This window comes from Paroedura picta, chromosome 1 (assembly GCF_049243985.1).
Source record: "Paroedura picta isolate Pp20150507F chromosome 1, Ppicta_v3.0, whole genome shotgun sequence".
NCBI classification, from domain to species: Eukaryota; Metazoa; Chordata; class Lepidosauria; order Squamata; family Gekkonidae; genus Paroedura; species Paroedura picta.
In genome coordinates this window covers 62,387,623-62,412,498 of record NC_135369.1, presented here as the reverse complement: position 1 = coordinate 62,412,498, position 24,876 = coordinate 62,387,623, and the positions used below count along the sequence as shown (strand labels likewise).

The following is a 24,876-nucleotide window of genomic DNA, read 5'->3' as shown; positions in this document are numbered from 1 at the left end:
AAAGAAGTTAGCTTGCATTGCATTTATGTTAAGCCTCCATGTGCTTTCCAGATGAGTGGATTCATTTGATCATGTTCTTGGGATCAAACGGAGGTGAATGAGGCTTGGCCTGTGCTTTTCAAAGTCCTTGTATTTGTTGGGGAATAGCATATGTACTTTGCATCAAATGTGCAATGAGAGTTTTCTGCAAAACCAGTTTACATCCTTGATCTAGATCAGTGGTCCCCAAGCTTTTACGGGCTGGGGACGAGGGGGGGGAGAGGAAGGCCTGGAGACCAGGGGGAGAGGGAGGCATGGGTGCCGGTGTACCAATGCCCAGCGGGCGCAAACATGCAGGCGTGGAGCTGCCATGCCGGCGTGTTTGTGTCTGTCGGCGTGCCAATGCACCGACGCTGGCACCTCCCCCCCCCCCCACGGTCCGGTACCGAGGGCTCTACGGCCCAGTGCCGGTCTGCAGACTGGAGGTTGGAGAACACTGGTCTAGATTATTCATCTTGAAAATTTCTGTGCTGCCTCTCCAGAAGACCTGCTTGAGGTGGCTTACAAAGCAAAGCATGATAAAAATGCAAAACAGCATAAAAGTCAGTAAAAAGTAACAATTTGTAAGATCTCAGTATCAAAACCCTGGTGATAGCACAAAACCACAGAAAGCATTTTGTGGCTTAAAACAAGTCTTATAAAACAATTCTCAGACTAGGAATCTGGAGGAATTTTGGCCTCGTGCCTAAAAGCAAGAAAGGTAGGTGCCAAATAAGCCTTGCAAGGAGAGGAGTTATACAGGTGAGCTGCCACCACAGAAATATCTTGGGTTGCCAACCTCCAGGTGGCACTGGGCAATCTCCTGCTGTTCCAGTATATCTCCAGGCAATCACCTTGGCGAAGATGACTCCTCTGGTGGATATGGCATTATACGTCCCTCCACTCCCTAAACCCCACCCTCCTCAGGATCCATCCCTCATGTCAGGTATTTCCCACCCCAGAGCTCACAACCCTAGAAATAGGCCTATCTCTGGTCACTGTTGACCTCACCCAAGAGGCACTTAACTGGTTAGCTGAAGAATAAAGGAAGAGGCAGTCCAAGTCCTGAGCCTCAGGGGAGGGTGGTATATAACTACAATAAATAAATAAAAATAAGTAGCTTGGCACCAAATCATTTGTGACCTTAAAGGTAGAAAAGAAAAACAGCAGTTCAAATGGTTGGTAAAATCCTGTCCTTCTCAGAGAACCTAGAGAGCCCCTGTCTGTCAAGTGGCGAGCTAGGCGGGCCACAGCCTGACTCACAATAAGGCAGCTTCCTGTGTTCTAAAAAGGCTGTGGCAGGGTTGAGAAGACTAGGAACAGACTTCTTGTGCATTCAGGCATTTCCTCCTCCTCTGTTTTTTTTCCTATTGCTTTGCTCCACATGCCAGAGAAGGCTCATCTATGAATGGAACTCTGCAACCCCAGTTATGTGCATCTGGCATCAGTTTGATAGGAGCAAGATGCGTCAAACTCCAACCCGAGAAGGGAAGCAGCAGCAGCAGCAGCAGCAGCAGCGTTTGTCCTGCTGTCATCTTGGCAGTTCCCTCATCCTCTCTGCATTCTGCACTTCCTTTCCCTCTGCACGTGGAAATCTCCCCTTCCCACCCCCTCTTCTGTGGCATGCTGTGGACCAGAGCCCTTTCGCTTGAGGCAGCTGCGGAATTGCTTTTTGCTCTGGGCACCCCATTGTGTTGACTGTTGTGCTGCTGAGGGAAGGAGGGGGAAAGCGCCTCAGACCCTAGGATTAACGCTTTTCTCACATGAGGTGGATTTATTTTGGATTGGGGGAAAGCGCATCTCTGTCCTTCCATTCCCCCCTCCCCATTGCATTTCAGCTGTAGCACTATCAGGGCTTGCACCCAGCCAGAAACACTACACAGATGACAGCCCTACCATTCAATCAGTTTTGTTTAAATATATATATTTTTAATTTTTATATTAAAAAGAACAAGGAAAAATATCTATCATTATAATATTACAATATCATCCCCCCAAAGTCCCCATTTGCTTGATGTTTCATATTGCTGAATACTCTAGATGTCTGTTGCCTGTAAATATAAAAACAAAAGCCACAACAAAAAAATCCCACTTTAACATCACATTTCCAGCACTTACAGTCAACGGGTGTTATAAAAATTACCCTTAGACTTGAACCAAGGCATAGGTAAAGGTAAAGGTATCCCCTGTGCAAGCACCGAGTCATGTCTGACCCTTGGGGTGACGCCCTCTAGCGTTTTCATGGCAGACTCAATACGGGGTGGTTTGCCAGTGCCTTCCCCAGTCATTACCGTTTACCCCCCAGCAAGCTGGGTACTCATTTTACCGACCTCGGAAGGATGGAAGGCTGAGTCAACCTTGAGCCGGCTGCTGGGATTGAACTCCCAGCCTCATGGGCAAAGCTTTCAGACGGCTGCCTTACCACTCTGCGCCACAAAGGCATATCCTTAAGCTAAAAAATCAGCTTGTTCCTGCACTTGTTCACAACAACATATTTTAAGTACTTGACATTAAGCATTTCTTATAAAACAATATGAACTTTAACCCAGTACTTATAAAAAGAAAATAAAAAGGAAGAACCTCCTTTACATCTACTTAAAAAGAAAAACAATCAGTTTTAATGAGTGTCTTTAGCTCCTGTTTTATTTCAGCCAGCCGAGCTGTAGCCGGTGCAAGGGAAACCATTTCCCCAGGCCTGTGCTTCTTCCTCCTCACCATCATGTTTTTGAAAGAAGAGATCTGTCTGAAATGACTTCCATTAAACAGATCTGGTAAATAAATATGAGTTTGCTGAAATGTTGGAAACATGTAGTCGAGCCCTGACTCTGCCACAGGCCTTGGCCTTTTATTTTTATATTTTTATTTTATTTATTTATTATTTCTACTTTGATTTGTTATCAAAGTAGACTGGTTATTTCCAGGTGGTGAACAACAAAAACATTTGAACAATAAAATATATAAAACATAATAAAATTAATTCATGGTTTATTTTTTAAGTTTTTTAAAATTAATTTTTTATTTCGCCTGCAGCTAGTCTACTTGGTCTTAAACAACTTACTTAATAACATGGAACCAGCTGGAGGAGTTAGGGGGAAGGGAGGGGGGATGAGAGGAAGAAGAAGAGTTGGTTCTTATATGCCACTTTTCTCTCCCCGCCTTCCCTTTCCTCTCCCCACAACAGACATCCTGAGAGGGGGGGGGGTCCTAAGAGAGCCCTGATATTACTGCTCGGTCAGAACAGTGTTATCAGTGCTGTGGCGAGCCCAAGGTCATCCAGCTGGCTGCATGTGGGGGAGCAGGGAATCAAGCCTGATTTACCAGATTAGAAGTCTGCACTCCTAACCATTACACCAAGGAGGCCCAGTAAATATTGTTCTAATTCTGGTTGGCCTCAACTGTAGGCCCGGTGGAAGAGCTCTGTCTCACAGGTACTGTGTAATTTGAAATGTTCTGTCTGGGCCCTCCATGTTCTAGGGGAGCTCTTTCCACCAGGCAGGAGCCAGGGCCAACCATAGTTATTTAGGGCCAGGGATCCTCAGTTGGTATTGCTTGCCTGCAACAGTCTCTGGGGAAAGTATTCAGGAATCACAAGCAGCATTTCTTTTTGTAAAAGAGATTTCTTTAGAAGCCCTTTTCTTTCAATATTTCTTCCCTCCTTACAGTCTAATGTTGTTTTTCCTACCTTGAATTCTTGTTTTCACTGCAAGTTTGATGCCACTGATTTTTTCTTTATTTTCCTCCTGTTGCCTTACAAGTGTGTGTCCATGTGTGGGGAGCTACCAGTGAGGAGACCTGACAGTCCTAGATGTACCTTTGCTCAGGATTGTACTGTAAGAGAGACAGGGCCAGGGCATATGAAACAAACAGAATATAAAAGCTATGATATTGCCTAGCACAATTTTAATTGTAATATTCAGGATTGCTGCTCACAAAATGGCTGCCACGTGGAAGCTGCTCCTCTATCAACTAGGGTTGCCAGCTCCAGTTTGGGAATTTTTTTTTAGGGGGGGGGTGAAAAACTGGGGAAAGCAGGGTTTGGGGAGGGGAGAGAACTCAGCCAAGGTATAATGGCATACAGTTCACCCTTCAAAACAGCCATTTTCCCCAAGGGAACTGATCTCTGTAGTCTGGAGATCAGATGGGGTTGCCAGACTCCAGTTGGGACTTGTATCCTCTATTTTGGAGCTTCTTCCCCCTTTTGAGGGCTCTTAGAAACTGGGGAAACTTACTAGGCATGGGGAGAAAGAAGCAGAAAGAACATACTGATGTCACCTGGAAGCGACATAGACATGTCAGTGATGTTAGGAGGTGATTCTCTGGATTTTGGGCAAAACTCTATAATGTTGTAATAAAGTTTTTGCCCAAATGCCAGAGCATCCCCACCAATATCACTTCTGAGTGACATCAGCATGTCATGTTAATATTCAGCACTTCTCTCTGATCCTGGAATATGCATCCCCCATCCCTTGCTAGTAGCTACAACCCTAAGATCAACTGTGATTCCAGATCTCCAGGTCCCACCTGAAAGTTGGCAGCTCAAGCAACAGCTGCCAGCACATGGTTAGCCATCTTATGCAGCATCTGACCTCTCCTGCTACAAATCTACAAATTCTGGTTTGTTGGGAATGTTTATGGGCATGCAGAGAAATTAGCCAGTCTGTTTGGCAAGATGTTCTCCCTGAAAGACTCATTGCACAGATTCAAGGTGATAAATCTTCACATACTCATTATTTTTTGTGTACAGGCTCTGTGAGCACTGAATAATCTAGTGATTATCATTGTTCTAGTAACCAAGCCCAGACAAACTAGGAATCATCTGATGGTCTTCTGCAAGAATCATTCTTGTCTCCCATGATAATAAACATCAACATGAAACTGCTGGGAGATGTTCTCAAGCAATGTGGAGGATGTTGCCTTGATGCCAGAGGATCACCAGGATTCCATGGAGATGCAGATGTTTCAGAAAAGGTTTTTTGACCATCAGTTTTGCAGTGGCTTCAAAATCTTGTTTCTCCCTAGTGTCTCTACATAATGTCAGGTGCTCCCTTTGGAGTCTGAAAACTCAAAATAGAGTGAGGACCTTGAGTGAAGCTCTATTTTCCAGGGAGGCCATAAGAAACAGGTACCATCCGTGGTAGCTTCCACACTGTTGACCTCCCTGAACTCTGCATTAGTTCTGCTGGCCAGCTTAGCACTTTATTTATTTCAGTCAAATCTAAGCAGGGCTTAGTCCAGGAAATCCTTTGCCATTACAAGGGTTCAAACTTGGGATACAAAATGTTTTTTTTAAGTCCAATAATTTTCCTTCATCACTGCTGAAGTACCTGCAAGTTTCCACATAGCCTGGGATGCCAGAAGTTGCCCGTCCAAATCCTTAGTGCATTTGAGCTTTAGCAGTACTCAGGACAAAATGGCATGTTATATATTATTTTCCCAAATGAGAACAATACAGCTGGGCCTACAGTTTCAAGAGGGAGAAGGGCATCACAGGAGAGATGCTTCTGAATGCAGCCTTCTTCTTTGTGCTCCCAGGGTGGTACCTTGCTAACAAAGAGGATGGCATGAAAGACAAATTTGGCTTTGAGGGAACCAGCCCTTCAAGTCAGGCAGTTTGGCAATGCCAACTGTTCACTGCTGCCAATTCTGTACCTGCTGTAAACCAGATAGGGGTCTGTGGTGTGTTTGTGTGTCTCTGGGGTCCCAGTTTCTCCGCCTGGCCCCTTTTATATGTCTCAAAAGAACAGGCGCGCACCCATGCGCGCACAAATGCACGCACAATTTGTTTGAAGTTGTTCCAGCCAGTTTGCAGATTGACACGCAGCTCTTCTCCATAATCTGTCTTGAGTCTGCTTCCAGATGGGACTCCTTGCCTCGCTCCTGAGCCAAGGATGCACACGGAGCACACATGACAGCCTCTTGGTTGCCTGCCTCCAAGTCCATGTACTTATCTGCGAAGACCCCATTCGCAAGCTGCTTGACAAGGTCACAGCTGCCAGGCACTGATGCATTTCAAGAGGAGAGGCACAAAGTGCACAGAACTCTGAGCTGCATCCATTTTGCTGGGCTTCTATGCTGACAGAGACCCACATGCCTCCTGACTCATTTCATTGGTGCTGTCTCTTCCACCAGTCCCTCTTCCCTCTTTCTGCTATAAAAGGTCACTAGTCTCCTACAGAAAAAGACAGTCCCACATTTGTAGAAACTCCTACCCATGCTGCGTGCCAAATGAGAAAACTGCCAATATTATCACCCACAGAATTTCAAATGCAAAATTGGCTACCCAGGGGCATGGTTGGGTGACTGCCGTTTGCGACTCTACCTCGTCCAGCCATTTAGTGGTGAGACAGGCAATAACAAGTCAGTTGTGATTTGAGTTGGTTAATCACATGATGGCTCCCCTCTCCCCCAATCTGCATGGATTTGCTCGAGACACATTCTTAGCACCCCGTTTGGCCATTTGAGCTGGTATCTTGGCTGTAGCAACAAAAAGACAAAAAGGCACCTATCCACACATGTATGCCCCCCAGCCCGTCCTAGGCCAATTTATCAGGAAAAGGGAGGGTGAGAAGTCTCTACAAATGCACACACTCTGTGTGCACGATGACCTTGTTGTGACATTCCTCTTGGCTTACATGCTTTCGGCTTATTTCCCTCCACATGGGGTTCCTTGCACTTGCAAAGCAAAAACTCATCAACAAAGCACTCCTCTGTATGTGATGCGACATACAGCTGCTTTTCACAGATGCCATGAAATCTATTTATTTATTTTACAAAATAGTGGTCCATGACCAGCCTCTCTGTGTGAGGAGGTCCATGTATTGCCTGGCTCTTGCACCTTGAATGGCAGCTCCATCTGTGATGCTTGGATGGGTATGTTTTCCTCAGGGCTCTGAAAAGCCACACCTGACAATTCCTGCAGCTCAAGTGCTGTTAAAGGTGCAAGCCAAGCCAGGTGTCCCCACCCACCCCGGCCATTTGGCAACCGTGTGATATGGTAGAGTATATCATCAAGTAGGTAACTCCTGGAGAAGGATACCATACCATCTGGCCATTCTTGCTTTCTCATATGAGAAGTGCCTGGGCCAAAGACTGCCTGCAGCTCATGGCAAATGACAGGGAAGTCTGCCAGGCACAGCCCATATTTAGGAGCTGCTTGCGGCCATTCCCTTAGAAAAAAACACTCCACAGATGTTCAGAAGCACTCTCTTCTTTATCACCCCTGCAGGTATGCGAGAGACTCTGATCTGTAGCCTGTCTGCTGTCACTGTAAATTAATCCAACAGGTGGCAAGGTAAAGGATTTAAATTCTATAAATACCAGTGTGAACCCATTGAAGTGGCATGGCTTGGGCATTTGGTTTTGTTATTACCTTACAACCCCACAAATAAGTGGTTTGGGGCGAAGAGGAGCAAACCCTTTCTCCTTTAACTTTTCCTCTTTGGCCTCCCCCCCCCCCCCAATCTTCCCGGTCCACACCTGGTAAGGAGTTTCATAGGCAGAAGCAGCCTTCATGGGCTGGACAAATCCGGAACTCAGTGAGGTCTGCTTGTGCTGCACAGCTTTTATTGGGATGAGTATTTTGGGACACAAGAGCCTCTTGTGGTGCAGAGTGGTAAGGCAGCGATATGCTGTCTGAATCTGTCTGCCCATGAGGTTGGGAGTTCAATCCCAGCAGCCGGCTCAAGGTTGACTCAGCCTTCCATCCTTCCGAGGTCGGTAAAATGAGTACCCAGCTTGCTGGGGGGTAAATGGTAATGACTGGGGAAGGCACTGGCAAACCACCCCGTATTGAGTCTGCCAAGAAAACGCTAGAGGGCGTCACCCCAAGGGTCAGACATGACTCGGTGCTTGCACAGGGGATACCTTCACCTTTACCTTTACTATTTTGGGACACAATTTCTGCAAGCAATACAGTATGGGTAGACCTTTAGCTGTGGAACTAGTTTACTGGTGGTCCTTTACACAATAAGGCCCATTCCCCTCACCATTTGAAGGATTTAATGAAGAGGGAAACAGAAGAGAATGTATGCTTCCAGGACACATTCACTTTTGATGATGCACTCGTAGGGCACCCCCCCCCCCTTACACAGAAAGGGCTCCTCTAAGTGACTGGCCTTGAAAAACATGAATTAGATGTCTCATCTGTCCTTTGAGCCAGGGAAGGGTTCTGCTTTGCTTTTGAAATAAATTAGGTGGGTAGTGAGGCATGGCAAGAGAGATGCTCCTTCTCAGAGAGCCAGTTTGGTGTACTGGTTTAAGAGCCTCTAAACTGACAAGCCGTGTTTGATTCCACACTTCTCCACATGCAGCCAGCTTAGTGATCCTGGGCTAGTCATAGTTCCCTCAGAGCTCTCTCTGCCTCACCTACTTCACAGAGTGTCTGTTGTAGGGAGGAAGGGTAGGCAATTGTAAGCCACTGAGACTTCTTCAGATAGTAAAAAGCATGGTACAAAATCACCTTCATGTTCCTGCCTGCTTAACGGAAACCAGTGACTAACATTCCTTTTAGTCTTATTCTCAGTTCCAGCTGATGAAGTCAAGACAGCTAGACCTTAGAGTCAAAGTATGAAACCACCTGAGGGGGTTTGAATTCCAGGAGCACCTGCCTCAGCTGTGTGAGCATCTTCAAGAGAGATTGCTTGACAACTTTTAAGAGATTCTCATCTGTGGGGGACACTGTCTTATCTATTAGCTTGCTGAGACAATTTGCTCTGCACAGAGAAGACCTTCACAGCTGGCTGTAGGTTAGGGCTAGCTTTTGGGTACTGTATTCTGTTGTTATTAGGTGTCATGCATGTGCGTTTCTCTGCTCCCATTGGTGTTGAGATTGAGAGGGGAACGGGGCCTCCCCCCACCCCATAGCAGCTGTTTCCAATGTACCATATCAGCTCCTCCTGCTTGGAGACATTGCCTTCATCAGAGTTTCTTCCTTGGTTTGGCACACAGGGAATCCTTATGGAGGGCACTGACTTCCATTCTCCTGCTTTCTGCAACCCGTTCCTCATGGCTTTTGTCAGTGCAGATTTCAAGATTGCCAGCATAGCCCCAGCAATGGTCCAAGGGGATTCATCTCCCCCCTTTCCCCAGCCAAAAAACCAGCTAGATCCAACTCATAGTGACATGTTTTAAAGTTACATGGACATGAATATGGTTTGATTTTATTACAGTATCCAAGGAGATATGTTCATTACCCATGATTATGGTGGTGGAAGAAGCCTTTTGAATTTTTTTTTGTCCTTTTACCCTATATTGCCACCCCCTCCTTCTCATCTTACCATGTAATCACTACCCCCTGTAGAGGCTTAGATACTATCTGGCAATTGCCCAGATACCAGTGGATGTTGCCTTTTCCCCCAGAGAATTTAACCCGTTCTGATGGCTTGCTCTCCACATGCACACTCTCTATTCAGTGTCCACTGCAGCAGTTATCTGGTGAAATTATCAGGCGACCACTAACTGTGATCACGCACTGATTGATTTCATATCCCCCCCCAACTCTTCATCCCTGTCATCTTCAACTTTGCCTTAGTTCCCGATTTCACTGCTTGGGGAGTTTCTCCTTCCTTTCTTGTGCTTATTTGCAGATGTCCACCCTCACTGTCATCACAAACACACCACAGTCATGCCTCATTTGTGCCTTGTGTCTTCAACATAAGAACCCAATAGATCCCAGCTAATAATGCTTTTTGAGAACATTATCCCAGAACTCGAAAGAAGGAAAAGATCAGAGGGTCACCCCAAATCATCAAGGTTGTTAATATTTTCTGAGATGAGGACGGATCATGCTGTTATTTGATGGTGAAGCTTAAAATCTGATGCTTCATTAATGGTTTAATGAATCTTCATCACCATGGTCATTGTTGGCAGCTCATGCTGAATTGACATTTTTGTGAATGGGGGGTTTGAACTATCTTTCAGGAACACTTTTGCTGACATAACCCTTGCGGTCGGGTGCTTTTGGGTATACCTTTGGAATTGATGCAAGACTGACAAATACTCAATCAGTTCTATCCTCCCTCCCAAGCCAGCACAAGTAAAATAAGCATTTTTCACTTGTGTTGACAGTAGTGCATCTGTGGAGCTATTAGCTAGGTTTGGAGATAACTTCTCTGGGTTTCCTTCCCTCATGGCACATTTTTAATAGGGTTGGCTGTGGGGCAGCTGTTGCAGGCTAAGATGTGGCTCCTGCTGCAGGTTTTTACAGCCCATGGGTGTTATACCAGATTTATGTATTTATGTCCCAAGAAGCTGCCACCCTTGGTCTTGTCTACACCCCTGTACAGAAATGGATCTTCCCCACTACTGAGGCTGCAAGGCTGGTTGCTTTAGAAAGCAGAGATAAGACTCAGAAATTAAGTTGCTAGATCTGGGGGGACCATTCCAGGCATCTCTTGCAGAATGCACAGTAACACAGTACCCAAGACCCTAGCCCTGAATCAAGCGACCATGAGCTACCCTGTACCAAAACAGGCACACAACTGTGTTCCAAAATGAGAAGGCTTGTTGCACTATTCCATGTATAGCATGCACAGTGGAAGTTTGTTGTTACATTGATATATTCTGTAACATGTATAATAAAGCATAGGTTAATGCAGCCCCCCCCCCCGACTCCCCAATAATATGCTTTGACCACGACCCAAAAATCCTTTTCAAGCTACTGCTAGAGAAAGGGACAACTTTGCCAATCAGACATTTCAAACACTTTGACTTTTCAATGGAGTGACAAAGATGGACTGAAAGAATTGGAAAATACTAGAAAATATTTCTAATGAAGACAGGCTGTACCCAAATGCTTCTAATAAGATGGTCTCTGTAAATTATAGTCCTGTTCATACTTTTATTTACAAAAGAATCAGTAACTGATTTTTTTAAAGTTTTATAGTCAGTGCGGGATACTGCTTCTCTCTTGCTATGATGTCTCATGGAAAATTTAAGTGTTAATCCATAATTGATGAATAGTACATTTTCTCACACAAGTTCACAAGGATATTCACAACAACAAAAAATCCCCTTCCCGGTTAAGGACAAATTCAGAAAGTGAGTTATAAATGAAGTAAATTAATAAATAGAACAACTATTTACTGTTAAAAGATGTCAGGGAACCAGATGACTATTCCTTTGCTGAATTCAAACACGAAACCACAAGGCTTCTACAAACTTTTTCTATGCCCCTGTCCTTTATAGTAGTATTTTTAAAACATCAAAAAGCAACTCTTGAGTTGTTTTAATAGCAGGAGTTTTCTGGTACATTCTCTGATCCTATTCTGGAAATCTTATTTTTAACTGTCACAATGGTTTTGATTTAGGACAGAGCTGAATTTGTAAAAAACAACAACACTCAAAGCAAATCCTTGCTTGAATTTAGACACTATCTTTCCTGACTATGGATTTTCTTAGATTTAAGGCACAGACAGCATCCCCCCCCCCCCCCACTGATTTGAAGTGTGGCCAGTCTGCTATGAACTTAACTGGTTGGATTAGGGAATTCGGCAAGCTGAATAACTAATTCATTTTTTTTTAAGATTACCCCTTAATATTTAACTATAAAAGTAAAAAAAGGTTGATTCAAAGGACCAAGTGAGCCAAAAAGTGAAGATGCCTGTGCTGTTATCAGCAACAGCTCAAAGGTTCCCACCCCCACCCCCTATTTAAAAATAGCAGCTTTCCTATAAGGCGGAGAAGCCCCATTTTGCAAGGATAACTCTACTTCTAACTGAAGGTTCCAACCCTATTGTTTTCAAAACTCTTATAGAAGTCCTGTAACCATTGTTCAAAGGATTTGTGCACATTCTACCTTTTCCAAAGCATTAATCTCATCTCATCCAGTGGATTAACTTGCTTATTTCTGAAAATTTATCCCTTAACTACTACTAGGGGAATACACTGTAAAATGGTAAAGTGTACATGGCAACAAGCATTACCTAATCTGGATAATCGCTGAAAGCAGCAAGAGGTAAGAATACAGCTGTGGAGCCAACACCCAATCAGGCCGTTTATGTACTGGAGGTTTCATGCTGGGCTGCAGGCTGGAGTTTTAATTGTGGCAGGTTGCCCACCTCTTCCTGCACCCACACAGGGGAGCATTTGGACTGGTGCACCTCATCCGCCCTCAATTTGTGCTACTGCATGAGAGCTGGGGCAGTGAAGTTCCCAGTGCGTAAACAGTCTCATAATGGTTGATTTATGCAACCACAGTAAGTGGCCTTTTCCGTCTCTGAAGCCTGGGAACACGACATCATCGCAGGGAGGGGTTAAAAGGGAAAACAGTAAAATAGTTATATGAACCAGTGGCCACCATCAACAGCTTCTATATTTTGAACTAAGAGAAATCCATATAATCCAGAATCTACTGCCCACAGTAAATCAGTGGTGGGTGTGTGTGCTCACCCTAACCAAATCATATAACATTTGCCACTTGTAAACCCAAAGAAGTTGAAGTACTCTGAAAGATGCTGTTGCCATCACAGAAATAGCAGTATCTTTGCATATGGCACCTTCTGCAGTAGCACTGCAATTTACACATGGCATCTCCAACACATGTAGCCCTGCCTCCTTCCAAGGGAAAACTCAGTCCATAGTGAGTGATTTCTATTCACATGAGTTGTATTCTTGCACAAAATGTTTGATCCAATTCACAATTTCTTCTAGATGTTTCCAGAGTAGATGTAGAGTATATTAGATGCAGGTATATTAAATTTTGGGGGGACAGACTAATGTAACTAGCAGTCAGTATGACAGGGTTAAAAATTAAGACAATAAGCAAATGTTATTTCATGTATTTTAATAGCAAACTTACAGGAACAGCACAGAAGACAGACAACATTAAAAACATGTACTTGTATGTAGGACAACTTAGTTAGAAAAGTATAGTGAATGGATGGAATCTACTGTATGATAAAAATGTTAGACACCATAGTTGCCATCAATACGAAATTTACTTATTTTGTTTTTTTTAAAAAATCCAAATGCTGGCATTGTCCAGAAAAGTTTGACTGGCATATTTATAATTGTTATAAAGATGAACTGCTGAAATTTGTTCACTGAAATGGTTTTTGATAGCAATAATGCTTTATATGTCCCCACGTTTATATTAAAAATCCACACACAAATGAAAATGAAAAAAAGAGCTTGCCAATACCCGATTCTGTCCCCTATTTTTCAGTTTGCAACCATATACTTAGGTACCTTTTAACCCCATGGAAAAAAAATATCTAACGTTCATTACTACCAATAACAGGAAGAAGAGATTTTATTTGTTTTGAGAATGGCAAATCCATCTTAGTAGAGTTTAAGCACGCTCTCCACGTATGCGGCGTGCTAGCTGGATATCTTTTGGCATGATTGTGACACGTTTGGCGTGGATAGCACACAGATTGGTGTCTTCAAACAGGCCAACCAGGTAGGCCTCACTTGCCTCCTAGTGAAGAGAAGAGTTCAGATGTTTTAAAAAATAAAGCACTGAAATCCTCAAGCAAACACAAACATTTTAATTTTGTTACATCTATTTAATTTTCTCCATAATGGTTAACTTGAACAACACTGACTCCAGAAAATTCTAACACATACCAAATCTCCTGGGTTCCTGTGTTTTTTACAAATGAACTCTACAAAATTTATATCTAGTGGGATCCATTTACTGGTTCCACATTCTAAATGATATCCATAGTTGTTTTGACTTTGTTCCCCCCCTTTCCACTGGCAGCCCATCCATTTTCTTACAAGCCACTATCTGTTCCACATAATATATTTCTGGTAAGAGCTTGGAGGAGGAGCATGTCTCGTGGCTTAAGCTTTATACCCACTCAGGGCAGCTGTCCTGCCCTTGAGTGCCTCCTCTTCCAACCGGCTTGCCTGTCTGTCCAGTGGCCAGCCAATCACTTTCTGTCCCCCACCCCTGACCACCCCCTCCCCCTTCCCTCCAAGGCTTGCTGCATGAGAGCTTCCCCTGCCAGGTGAGTTTCCTAACAGCTGCCTGCAGCCTTTCCAGGTCCGGGGGGGGGGGGGGAGGGCGTCTGCAGAGTTCCCCCCCTACACACAATCTAGCGTCCACTGTATTCTTGAATGCAATGGGCTTGGCCCCTGGTTATATCATGATCCACTATGCAAGATAGCCAAGGCAATACACTGCAAGTGAACTCATTCCAAAATAATCTGTGACAGGCCTACCCTACAGCTGAAATTACAATTTGAGAGCCCTGGGAGGTCTTGAAGAATAATGATTTGCAATCCCTTAGCCTTATAGACAGTGTTAACATAACAAATCTTCGTCCTTCTCCTCTACTTGTTGCAAACTGAAACTGGGATATTCAATTAACTGACTTCTAGCAAAACTATTTCTGGGCAAGAAGAAACCTACATCAGTACAGAAAGTTGGATCATACAACATTTAGGTCCCAACTTTCCTATTTTAGGATTCTGAATTTTATTTCTTAGTTTATGCCTACCTTTCTATTTAAAAATGAACACAACTTTCACTGCTTAATGTCTTCAATTTAACTTTATAAGATGCAGACTAAGAATAGATATAGAATATAAATGGGTAATACATGGTCAGCAAAGGAAGATTATTACAGTATTTGCTGGCGTATAAGACTACTTTTCCCCCCTGAAAAACATGCCTCCAAGTGGGGGGGTCGTCTTATACGCCGGGTGCACTTCAGTTGGGATAGACATAGCTGCCCATAGTGGCCATTAGTACTGTATTTTGAGTGGAATTGTTGGGGGGGTCGTCTTATACGCCGGCAAAGGTAATTATAGCTTGTGGAGCAGCAGCTCCATAACATTATGGCAAGGTCTTTGGAATCTGGAGATAATTTTGCACATTAATTTCACAACAGGTCAGTCTTCTCAGGGGCTAAAAAAACAATTCACCATTTTGTGAGAGGCAGGCTGAGTATTTTGGGTACTGTCTCTAGAACAGGCCTACACAGCTGGTGGTTCCCAAAGCCCAAGGTAGCCCACTAAACAGGGACCCTTATTGAATCGGTTTTGTAATTTGCCTGGAAGTACAATATTTTTTGTCAGACACTGGCCTAACCCCATTACACCACAAGCAGGAGACTACATTATTTTTCAGCAGTTTAAGTATCCTGAAGATCAGGACTGTAGTGCAGTTCTGGTCAAGACTCTACAACATCCTATAGAATTGTAAATTAGGTTTCCCTTTTGGCACCTTCATTATGCATTTCCCATACTTGTTAAATGTTGACCTGTCTTTTCATTTTGAAGCTATGAGCACTTCCTGCTGGAAGCTCAGTCCACTTAAGGTAGACAGTGACGGCACTATATCAGACAAAAACAGGCAGGACTTGAATCCCATGACAGGCATGCTAGATAGCCCTTTCTGGCCATTGCTGTGAAAATAGTATGACAGGCAAAACACACAATCCCACTCCAAATTCAGGGTATCCAGATGACTAGTCTAAAGAACAGCCTTCCCAAGAATAGCTGTGAAACCAAGAGATGCTTCTCAATGTCAAGTTTTTCAACTACATTCTTGTGCAAGTCACTCTTGTGCACAGAAGCATCACATGTAAAAGGATAACATGCTTTATCACTTTTGCTCCTGCCCAGATACTTGCATGTATCATACAGTAATATTTCACATGTTACACTTGACACAAGAGCAACTTGTGGGACTCATCACAAATAAAGAAGATATTGAATATCATTTAAACTGTTATGAAACACAAATCTTCCTTCATACTTTTTATTTGATATTAAAAAACGACTTGCTGGAACAGACCAAATCCAGCATTTTCTCTTCAACAGCCTAGAACAATTTAAGAGATGTTTAGGCATTACATGAATGTCACACAACAGAAGGGTGCATAATCCCCCATCTTAGTGACAGAGAGAAAGGGTACTTCTAGAGAGGACACTACAGAGATTTAGCAAAGAAGCAACGCGTGACCCAAGAAGTCTCTCTCCCCATTTAGAAGGGAGTTGAATTAATGTGGTGTATCTTGTGTTTCAGTAAAAACGCAAGAAAGCATTTTGAAAGATGCAGGGATAAAATAATGGGTTAGCCTGGATTGCAGATTCTTCAGCAGATCAATACTTAGTTTGTACTTTTCAGTTTACAAGATGAAACAAGTCTCACTTTATGAATCTAATTACTTGGACAAATTAAATGCACTTTTCAGCTCACCTACAAATACATAGATGCTCACTTCTGAAAACCACCAATCATGTGAAATTTTGAGTGACCATAGAAACAGCTCAACCAATTACATGAGTGTATGGAAGTAACCAATCACACTCTCTCTCACGTACCAACAGCATAGTACTGTCAATGGCTGCACTCTAGAAAGTGCTCTGCGTGTCATTTCTGTTAGTAAATCTACATGCCCAAGTCATCGCAAAGACAGTGGTAAATTGTGTCTATATTTTAAATTGTGTCTATATTTTAAAATAAACATCTTTATTTAAAAAGTTTCAGTGTTTTCCTCCACCTAAAGCTTTTTGAATGTTTGCTTAGAACTAAATAGCTCACAAAAGATAGAGTGCTTATTTCAGTACAGCTGATATAAGGATTTAGGTGAAAAATGACTGTTATTAGCATGAAAACACTTGATAATTTATATTTATATGCCGCCCCGAGCTGACTTGTCTGGAGGGCAGAATATAAACCTAATAAACAGAAGCATATGTTTAAACAATTTAAGAACTGTTTTCATTCATTGGGGGAAATTTTTTTAACACAACCTAAAATCACAACATACCTGCAAAGCACCAATAGCTGCGCTCTGGAAACGCAGATCTGTTTTGAAGTCCTGAGCAATTTCACGCACCAGGCGCTGGAAAGGAAGTTTGCGGATCAGAAGTTCAGTTGACTTCTGATAACGCCTGATTTCACGAAGAGCCACAGTACCTGGCCTTTAAACAAACAAAGTATTAACAAGATTTTGCTATAACTCTGAACAGCAAACACACTAGGTATACAAAATTTCAGCCCAAACAAACATTTTTCATTGTTGTACTATAAAGACACAAACATACAAGTACATTCTAGACCCTATCCAGCTTCTACAAAATGAAGTGATGGCCTATTAAAAGGTATTTAAAAACATAATAAAGGTATTAAAAGGTATTAAATAACATAAAGGTATTAAAAACATAATAAGAAAATAATGTAAGGGTTTGATCATTCTGATTTTACTTTAATTCCCCTTCTGAGAGGTGTGAATATTGCAGGAATTGGTTCTGACGTTCATTCTCAACCACAAAAGTTCTCAGTGAAGATAGCATGATAACTAGCAACTGCTCATGTCAGTTGCAGTCTACCCTCTTAAATGTTTTTAAAATTATGTTAAAAACCTGAAAAGCTCCTTATTTACCTATTATTTATATGCAACTATTGCCCCCTAGTGGTGTATTGCACGAACCACAGTATCTATTTTACAGTAACAACTTCGACACTAAACTAATTTAAATAAATGAAAATTAGACGATTCTTACTAGCTAGAAATTCCAATTATTACTACAACGCTTCAGTTATTTAGCAATGATTATCAGTACACACTTAGTGCAACATGATTTAATTTTTTTAAATGTACTTCAAGATTTTTATTGTTAAAAGAAGTCATCAATTTAATTAATAAAATAATGTATTATAGGAAACATAAAATATTTCTGGAAATATTCAATACAAAATACGATATAGGTTGTCTGAAATTCCTTTAATTTTGAGAAAGAAATATCAAGCTCTTGGGGGAAAAGGCCATGAATTAAACAAAAGAAAAGATTAAGAAAAGCAATATTTCTTTAGAGCAGAAAGTTCGGCTCAGATATACATTTCCGCATTGCTAAGAGGCTATTGCATCACTTTGCTTTGTTCCCGGTCATTTCTATACCTGTAGCGGTGAGGTTTCTTGACCCCACCAGTAGAGGGCGCACTCTTGCGAGCGGCTTTTGTCGCGAGTTGCTTCCTGGGCGCCTTCCCACCGGTGGATTTACGGGCAGTCTGCTTGGTACGAGCCATGTTCCCGCGAACTTCTCTTCCTCACACCTATCGGCAAGAAATCACCCACGCGATCACCGCCCCGTCGCCAGGCGGCCGCCCGAAAGCTCTGTCCGAAAACGCGCTGAGAAATACCCCCAAAGCCTTAACAACGCCGGGCGTGAAAAAGCCCCGGAGCAGCCATCCGGAAAGGGTGGCCGATCCCCCCCGCCGGCATCGGGCACAACAGCCGGCGCCGACCGCGCGAGACGGTAGCGAACAGCTCGCCGCCTCGAGACAGCCCCCGAGCGGAGGAGAAAATGGACGGTGGAGCCCGAATTCATTTCGCCCCAACAGAAATGTCGACGGCCTTCGCCTCGTCCCTTCGCCCAGCGCTTCGCAACGGGACCGCGGCAGCCGCCGAGCCTGGAGGACGAGTCCGACGCGACACGCAAGGAACGCCTCTCGCCCCCTCCCCTCGGCCCCAAAGTCCCGATGCCTGGAGGAGCAGCAGCAGCAGCAGGAGGAGGAGGCGCCGCGGGGCGGGGGGGGGGGGCATCCCTCGGACCCGGAGCCCGCCGAAGCGAGAGCGACCCCTTTCCACACCGGCGCGACGGGCTCGCCGTCCCCGGCCTCTCCAACCCGCCAGCCCTCCTGCCCAGAGCTGTGCGGCGCCTGCCGGGAAGGCGAGGAGGGGGGAAGCCGCGCACAGATCGCCTCCCGCGGGGAAGGGGGGGGGACCGCGGCGGCGGCGGCGACCACTGGCCCGGCTTTCAATGCCCCAAGCCGCCAACTTTTGGGGGGCTGGCCCCGTCCCCCGCCTGTGCCCTCGCCCTCGCCAGCCCGGCTCCCAAGCGCCTCGCACTGGCAAACTCAGCCCCAACAAAATGGAAACAAGCGCCAATTGCAGCCCTGGTCGCTTGGCAGGGGGGAAATAATAAAACGGCCCCCAAGAAGACAAAAAACCCCCTCCGAGGCGACCGACGACGGGGGAGGCGACCGGCGGCGGGAGAGGGGAAAAGTTTGGACTCGGAGTCCCCCCCAAATCCAACGTGGTTCCGGCCGTTTCGGAGGCACATTTCTTCCCGTTTTGTTGTTTTTATGCGATCGGGGAAAATATGGTCGGTGACCAGAGAAAAGAGACAAGATGGTGAAGCTGAGCAACAACTGTGGGGAGCACAGGCAGGCAGGCAGGCGAGTTTCCCGGGGCTGGCCGCTGCCTCGACTTTCCAGCCGCTTCCCGGCGCCGATCTGGGGCGACGAGGGGCTGCGGGGGTGGGCGAGGGGCCGGGGCGGCGGGCGGTGGGGTCTGGGGCGGGGGCCACGGCGGCGGAGGGGGGCCACGGCGGCGCCAAGCGGGGCAGGGGCGGCGGGGAGACAGCGTGTGCGGGGGCGGCGGGGCGAGGGCTCCCTCTGCCCCCAGGACCCACCGCTGCCCCCAGAAGTTTGCCGGGGCAGCCCGGAGTGATCCCCTGCGTGGCCGGGGGCGCGGGGGGCCCTGGCGGAAAGGCTGGCGACTTACCCCCGTCCGCTTAGGCTGAGCGCGGCTGCCGAGCACGCAAGGAAGAGCAAGGAGGCGCTAAAGCGACTGCGGGCGACGACGGCGGCTGAGAGCACAATTGAAAGATGGCTGACTCGTGAGGGCCGTCGCCGCTGCTTAGCTACGCCTCGCGACCGCCCAGATCACGCCTCCGCCGCGCCCCGCAGCCAATGGCACACAATGGAGGGAAAGCTGGGCCACGCCCACGCCCCTCCCCCCTGCCTACGCCAGGCTTCCCGCGGCCGCCTCTGTGTGTACAAACACAAAAGACACGCCGCGAGAGAGGGGGAATAGAGAGCGCGCGGGGGATTCCCTCTGGCCCGCGGCCGCCTTCCCCCCGGGGTGGGAGCGCGAGGCCCGGCTCAACGGCCCGGCGGCAGCGGCTGCAACCGTCTATAACCGGCGCGAGGTCAGACCAACCGTCTCTTTATTTCGCTTTCCGTCCGGAGAGGGAGGGAGAGGCGCGTACCTTCGCCATACTCGCAGCTGGGTCGGGTCCCCCAGTGAGGGTCACGAGTTTAGCTGACCCTAGTACCTGCCGTAAACCTGAGTGGTTCAGGATTCATACATGCACCGTAATCACTTGATGACTGAATGAGTCATCATAGATCGAAACTGACGAGGCTGTCCATTTTTTTTTAAATCAGTGCGGTGGGAGGAGTGGACAAAGTTGTGACAAAAGAGGAAATTTGGGTTTCCTTTAAAAGGAAACTCAACATTTTGACTGTAGCAAACATAAAACATCTACATTACTTTCCCATATCACTTTAAACATGTTTTTAATGCAGACTTTTCTGAAAGTCAACAAATGGTGACATGTCAAATGATGTGACAAGCAAATTGATCTGGCCCTCAAAGTCAAAATTCTCTTTTTTCCTCCTCCATAACTTGATTCTCCACCTCATCTTCACCAAGAAGACTATGACACTTTTATATCCTGCTTTGCTGTATCTTAAGCTGTCTTAGAAGTGCTTACATTCACATTCCCTTTCCCTTCTTTCCACAAAGGTGAGGTAGGTGGGGCTGAGAAAGTTCTGAGAGAACTGTGACTCAAGTGCCCAAGGTCACTCAGCTGACTGCATGTCCAATAATGGGGAAGCAAACCCGGTTCTCCAGAGTAGAATCTGCTGCTCCTAATCATTATACCATGCTGGCTCTCTAAACCTAAAACAGTATGCTGGTGGCTACCAATATTTTTGCAGTGAAGACCCATCCAGGGCTGTCTGTTGTGGGGAAAAGAAAGGAAGGGATTGTAAACTGCTTTGGGACTTCTTTGGGTAGTGAATACGGGGTTATAAAAATCCATCTATTCATCCTCTGCCAGCTGGGCAAGAGCCAAAGTTTGAGAAGGCAAGTTAGTGACCTTCCACAGCAGGTAGAGGGTAGTGAAGCAATATGGGGGGCTGGGGCAAGAGGTTGGGTTGCTTAAGGCAGTGGTCCCCAACCTTTTTATCACCGGGGACTGGTCAACACTTGACAATTTTACTGAGGCCTGGGGTCTTTTGCCGAGGAATGTCACCGCTGCCATCCGCACGCCTGCTCCATTTGCTTTCCCATTGGCAGCCCTGTCTTCCTGTTGCCCACTGGGGGGCGCTGCCAGCAGCAGCTGCGCAGTGCCATGCAGAGAGGGAGCCCCAGCCATAGTTGGCCGCTGGAGAGCATCAAAGGTGAGCCGGCGGCAGAGTGGCAGGGCAGGAGGACAAGGAGGAGCCGCGGCCCGGTACCGACTTATCCACGGACCGGTCCCAGTCTCCAGACCGGGGGTTGGGGACCACAGGCTTAAGGAACAGCACCAAGACAGAACCTGCGCATCCACACGCCTCTTTCTATTTTCCTCAAGTGTTTCCATAGTATACTGAACAGCTTGTACATAGACTCTTCCCCTTTCAGCTAGGAAGTTACTAGTAGGTTTTTATGCCTCACATTTCTCTACTATGAGTTTCAAAGTAGCTTACAATTGCATTCTCTTCCTCTCCCCACAGGGTAGGTGGGGATCAGAGGTTACCTAGCAAGCTTCATGTTGAATGGGAAAGCAGTCCTTGTTCTCCAGATAAGAGTTCTCTACTCTTAACTGCTTCACCATAATGGTGCTCAGGTGCCTGATGGCTTTCCCCCCCTTGTTATTGTCACAAGGAAGATTGGGATGTGAGAAGCTGGTGAGGAGGGAAAAAAGATAAGGCTTGAGGCAAGGAGCTGTTATTAGGAGCTGCAGCCCACTTCTGGGTCCTGATCCACAGGTTCAGAAATATTGCTTTAGCACTAATGATTTCACTAGCACTATCCTAGAGATCTCTAGTTTGCTCTCTTTAGGCTTTGCCTGCCTGCTGAACTATTATACGGATTCCTCTATCTTCCTAGTTTAATGAAGATTATGACACTGTGCTGATCTTAAATCTGAACAAATAAAATCTAGTGAGGGTAGTAAAAAAAATCCATCAGCACTGTGCTTTCTACAGACTATCAGACACCCATAGTACAAGTTTCAACATCAACCTTTATTTGGTTCAAGCTGGCTCTAGATTCCAGAGACCTCCTGATAATAGGCCCCTAACCCTGTGCTTCTGATTACATACTCAGTGTCATAAAATAGGTGCCTCTACTCAAAAGTTGTAATCACCCGCAAGAGATTTATGAGGCAGCAAAAAAGGGATAAAAGCTCTGGATTTTGGTGATTGTTAGGAACACATTTCAGTAACTCCTCTGTAGCTATTATTATTTCCATTGGCTTTGGGTCTTGACAGCATAATTCTGCCTGCTTGAGTTCATGAATTGGGAGAAAAGTGGTGTATATTACAAATATATCAGTTTTTAAATTATGAGACAAGTTTACTAGAAGAGCTCTCTGCCCCAGCTCCCGTGCAGGAGCACAAATTGGGGATGGATGAGGTACACCAGGCCAAATGCTCTCCCATGTGGGTGCTGGAAGAGGTGGGGCAACCAGCCACAACTAAAACTCCAGCCTGCAACCTGGCATGAAACCTCCAGTGCATAAACAGCTTATGATGCTGCTTTTTTTCAGGGGCTCAGCACACTATGGAGCTGTAATCAAGTGTGCCATATCCCACCACCTCAGCAGACTTTTTGCTCCCCAGAGCCTTCTGAGGCTATTCAAGATGTTGGCTATAAAAGGTAAAGGTATCCCCTGTGCAAGCACCGAGTCATGTCTGACCCTTGGGGTGACGCCCTCTAGCGTTTTCTTGGCAGACTCAATACGGGGTGGTTTGCCAGTGCCTTCCCCAGTCATTACCGTTTACCCCCCAGCAAGCTGGGTACTCATTTTACCGACCTCGGAAGGATGGAAGGCTGAGTCAACCTTGAGCCGGCTGCTGGGATTGAACTCCCAGCCTCATGGGCAAAGCTGTCAGACGGCTGCCTTACCACTCTGCACCACAAGAGGCTCATTTGATGTTGGCTATATAAAGCCCTAAAAGGGGCCTGAGCCTAGTGTGTATCACTTGGACAACCCCCTTCTTTATGTCTGTCACAAACTCTAAGCTCAGTCAAGAGCTTCCTATGTAACATTCATGCCCCTAATTTCTACTGCTAGAGAAGGGGATAGAGGATTATTCATCAGGTGAATAAGTCATCAGATAAAATATCAAAGCGACTTAAATTTTGTTATTCACTGGAGCAAGGGGAAGTGGATAGAATGTGTCAAAAGTAGGATCTGGTGTTCCACTCTGGAACCTTAAAAAAAAAACTCAACAAATCCTACTGTCGTAAGCCCCAGTAAATCTTTTTCCCTTACATCAATGAGTGGACCTTTCTACACTGCAAGACTTAGTGTCCCATCCCTTCTCTTTGCTTTGGCTAGGACCAGGTAGACTGTCAGACTCCACAATACCTGTGATTCAGTTGCTTGGTTTGGTATGTCATATTTCAGAGTTTTTTCCCTATAGTATGAATAGACATGAAAGCGGACATGTCCTCATTATTCTATAGACAGACTTTCCTATCATAGAGAATGTTTTTACATATCTGTACTATCAAATATCCTATGTGTTTCTTCCACTTTTTTGCTCCTTCAAATTATACTGGGAAGCATAAAGATCCATACATAAGAGCTGATATTAGCTTATTTGCTGTCATCTTCTGATTAGTTGTGTTGAATGCAGTTTGTGCATAAATTAAGGGTGCATACAGATGTACCTATGTATATACCTAGTGGAGCCACATTTGTTTTGTTTTTTTTTTTTTGTTTGGGATGAGTTCTGCTTCCCTTTGTATTTAATTATGATACACGTCGCCTTGGGAGGGAGGGAGAAATTCCTTACATGTTGTGCATTAATCCGATGCTTCCTTTTTAAAGTAAATCCAGTCTTTTTTTCTGCTTGAAATATGGCTTAGGGCACAGGAGAGGGCTTTGTGATTGTCACAAGGATCAGCCAATCAACACTTTCCACAGGTTGCTTTTTCTGAAAACAGGCAAAACCAGTTGCTTCAGAATTCAATATTCTCTAGAAGATCGTTTGACCAGAAAGATATGAATTTAGATCAAAATCATCTCAACTCTGATTCAGTACATCTGAGGATGTGATTCCTGTCATTCAAGTTTAGAAGTATATTTCACTAAAATCATTGAAATAAAACTTCGTAAATCCTAGCTAAATTGATTTTTAGAGTCATTAAAAATCTTATTGGGAAAAAATATGGATCCTTTGAACAATATTAACATTAGGATGAACCATGCACAAGTACATCCATACTTTTGTGCAAAAGGATACAGGATGGATTTAGACTCCACAAAAGACCTAAATGGCAAGCATGAATCTGTCTTACTACCATGTTCATGCGCTCTTCTCCCTCCTCCTATTGTGTGTGGATGCAGTAGACAGCTTCCTTATTTCAGAGACTCTGAAACAAATTCCAGGTTCTTTCAATGTCTCAATGTCTGAATGCACATGCCTGGTCAGATTGGAGTTTGTTTCCTCCCTGTACACTGGGATTAAATTGTGAACACTTTCAGTTAATTTCTGCACATGAGCAGAGAATGGAAAATAAGCATGCAAGGATGGCAACAAGCCAGATTTGTGCTTGTCACAGTCTGTTTTACATCTCTATGTAGGGTGGAGCTAATAATTTTATTGGGGAAGTGGCTATTAGATAAATGTGTTTAACCATTTCTTCCCATGCTGTTTAATAATTTAACTCACTAACATGCACCCAAACTGCAGTCAGCCCCTCAGAGGGGTTGTGAGACTTACACCAGAGAATCCCATCCACTCACCAGCTAGCCATTTTGCCTGTAGAGCCACTGCCAATAGCAGCCTGGTTTACATAGTAGGGGTGGGGTAGTAGGAAAGCTTCAGCTTCCCTCCCTCTGTGTACAGCACTGCTGCCTCTACCTGCCTGGATCATTCAGTAGTGGCTCCATCTC

At 45.1% G+C, this 24,876-nt stretch overlaps 2 protein-coding genes across 2 annotated transcripts in view; one reads left to right on the top strand and one right to left on the bottom strand.

The window, feature by feature from the left end:
- Window positions 1–12,784: 12,784 nt before the first annotated feature.
- Window positions 12,785–19,649, bottom strand: H3-3A (H3.3 histone A). Its single transcript, XM_077340792.1, has 4 exons — window positions 19,482–19,649; window positions 17,874–18,028; window positions 16,743–16,896; window positions 12,785–13,435 (listed from the first exon to the last, which is right to left on the bottom strand). The coding sequence occupies exons 2-4, from the start codon at window positions 17,999–18,001 to the stop codon at window positions 13,307–13,309; spliced, it is 411 nt and encodes a 136-aa protein (XP_077196907.1). The 5' UTR covers window positions 18,002–18,028; window positions 19,482–19,649; the 3' UTR covers window positions 12,785–13,306.
- A 2,876-nt stretch (window positions 19,650–22,525) lies between these two features.
- Window positions 22,526–24,876, top strand: part of SDE2 (spliceosome associated SDE2) — a 39,251-nt gene continuing 36,900 nt past the window's right edge. Inside the window, exon 1 of the mRNA XM_077340786.1 lies at window positions 22,526–22,628. The gene's annotated coding sequence lies outside the window, so the exon portion shown is untranslated. The remainder of the gene's footprint in view (window positions 22,629–24,876) is intronic.

What these genes read in the sequence shown, in the direction of transcription:
- H3-3A (XM_077340792.1), bottom strand. Translation starts at nt 18,001, where the DNA reads ATGGCTCGTACCAAGCAGACTGCCCGTAAATCCACCGGTGGGAAGGCG. An exon ending in AAGAAACCTCACCGCTACAG is followed by an intron (nt 16,897 to 17,873) that starts GTATAGAAATGA and finishes GTTTGTTTAAAG; the next exon opens with GCCAGGTACTGTGGCTCTTC. An exon ending in CAGCTATTGGTGCTTTGCAG is followed by an intron (nt 13,436 to 16,742) that starts GTATGTTGTGAT and finishes TCTCTTCACTAG; the next exon opens with GAGGCAAGTGAGGCCTACCT.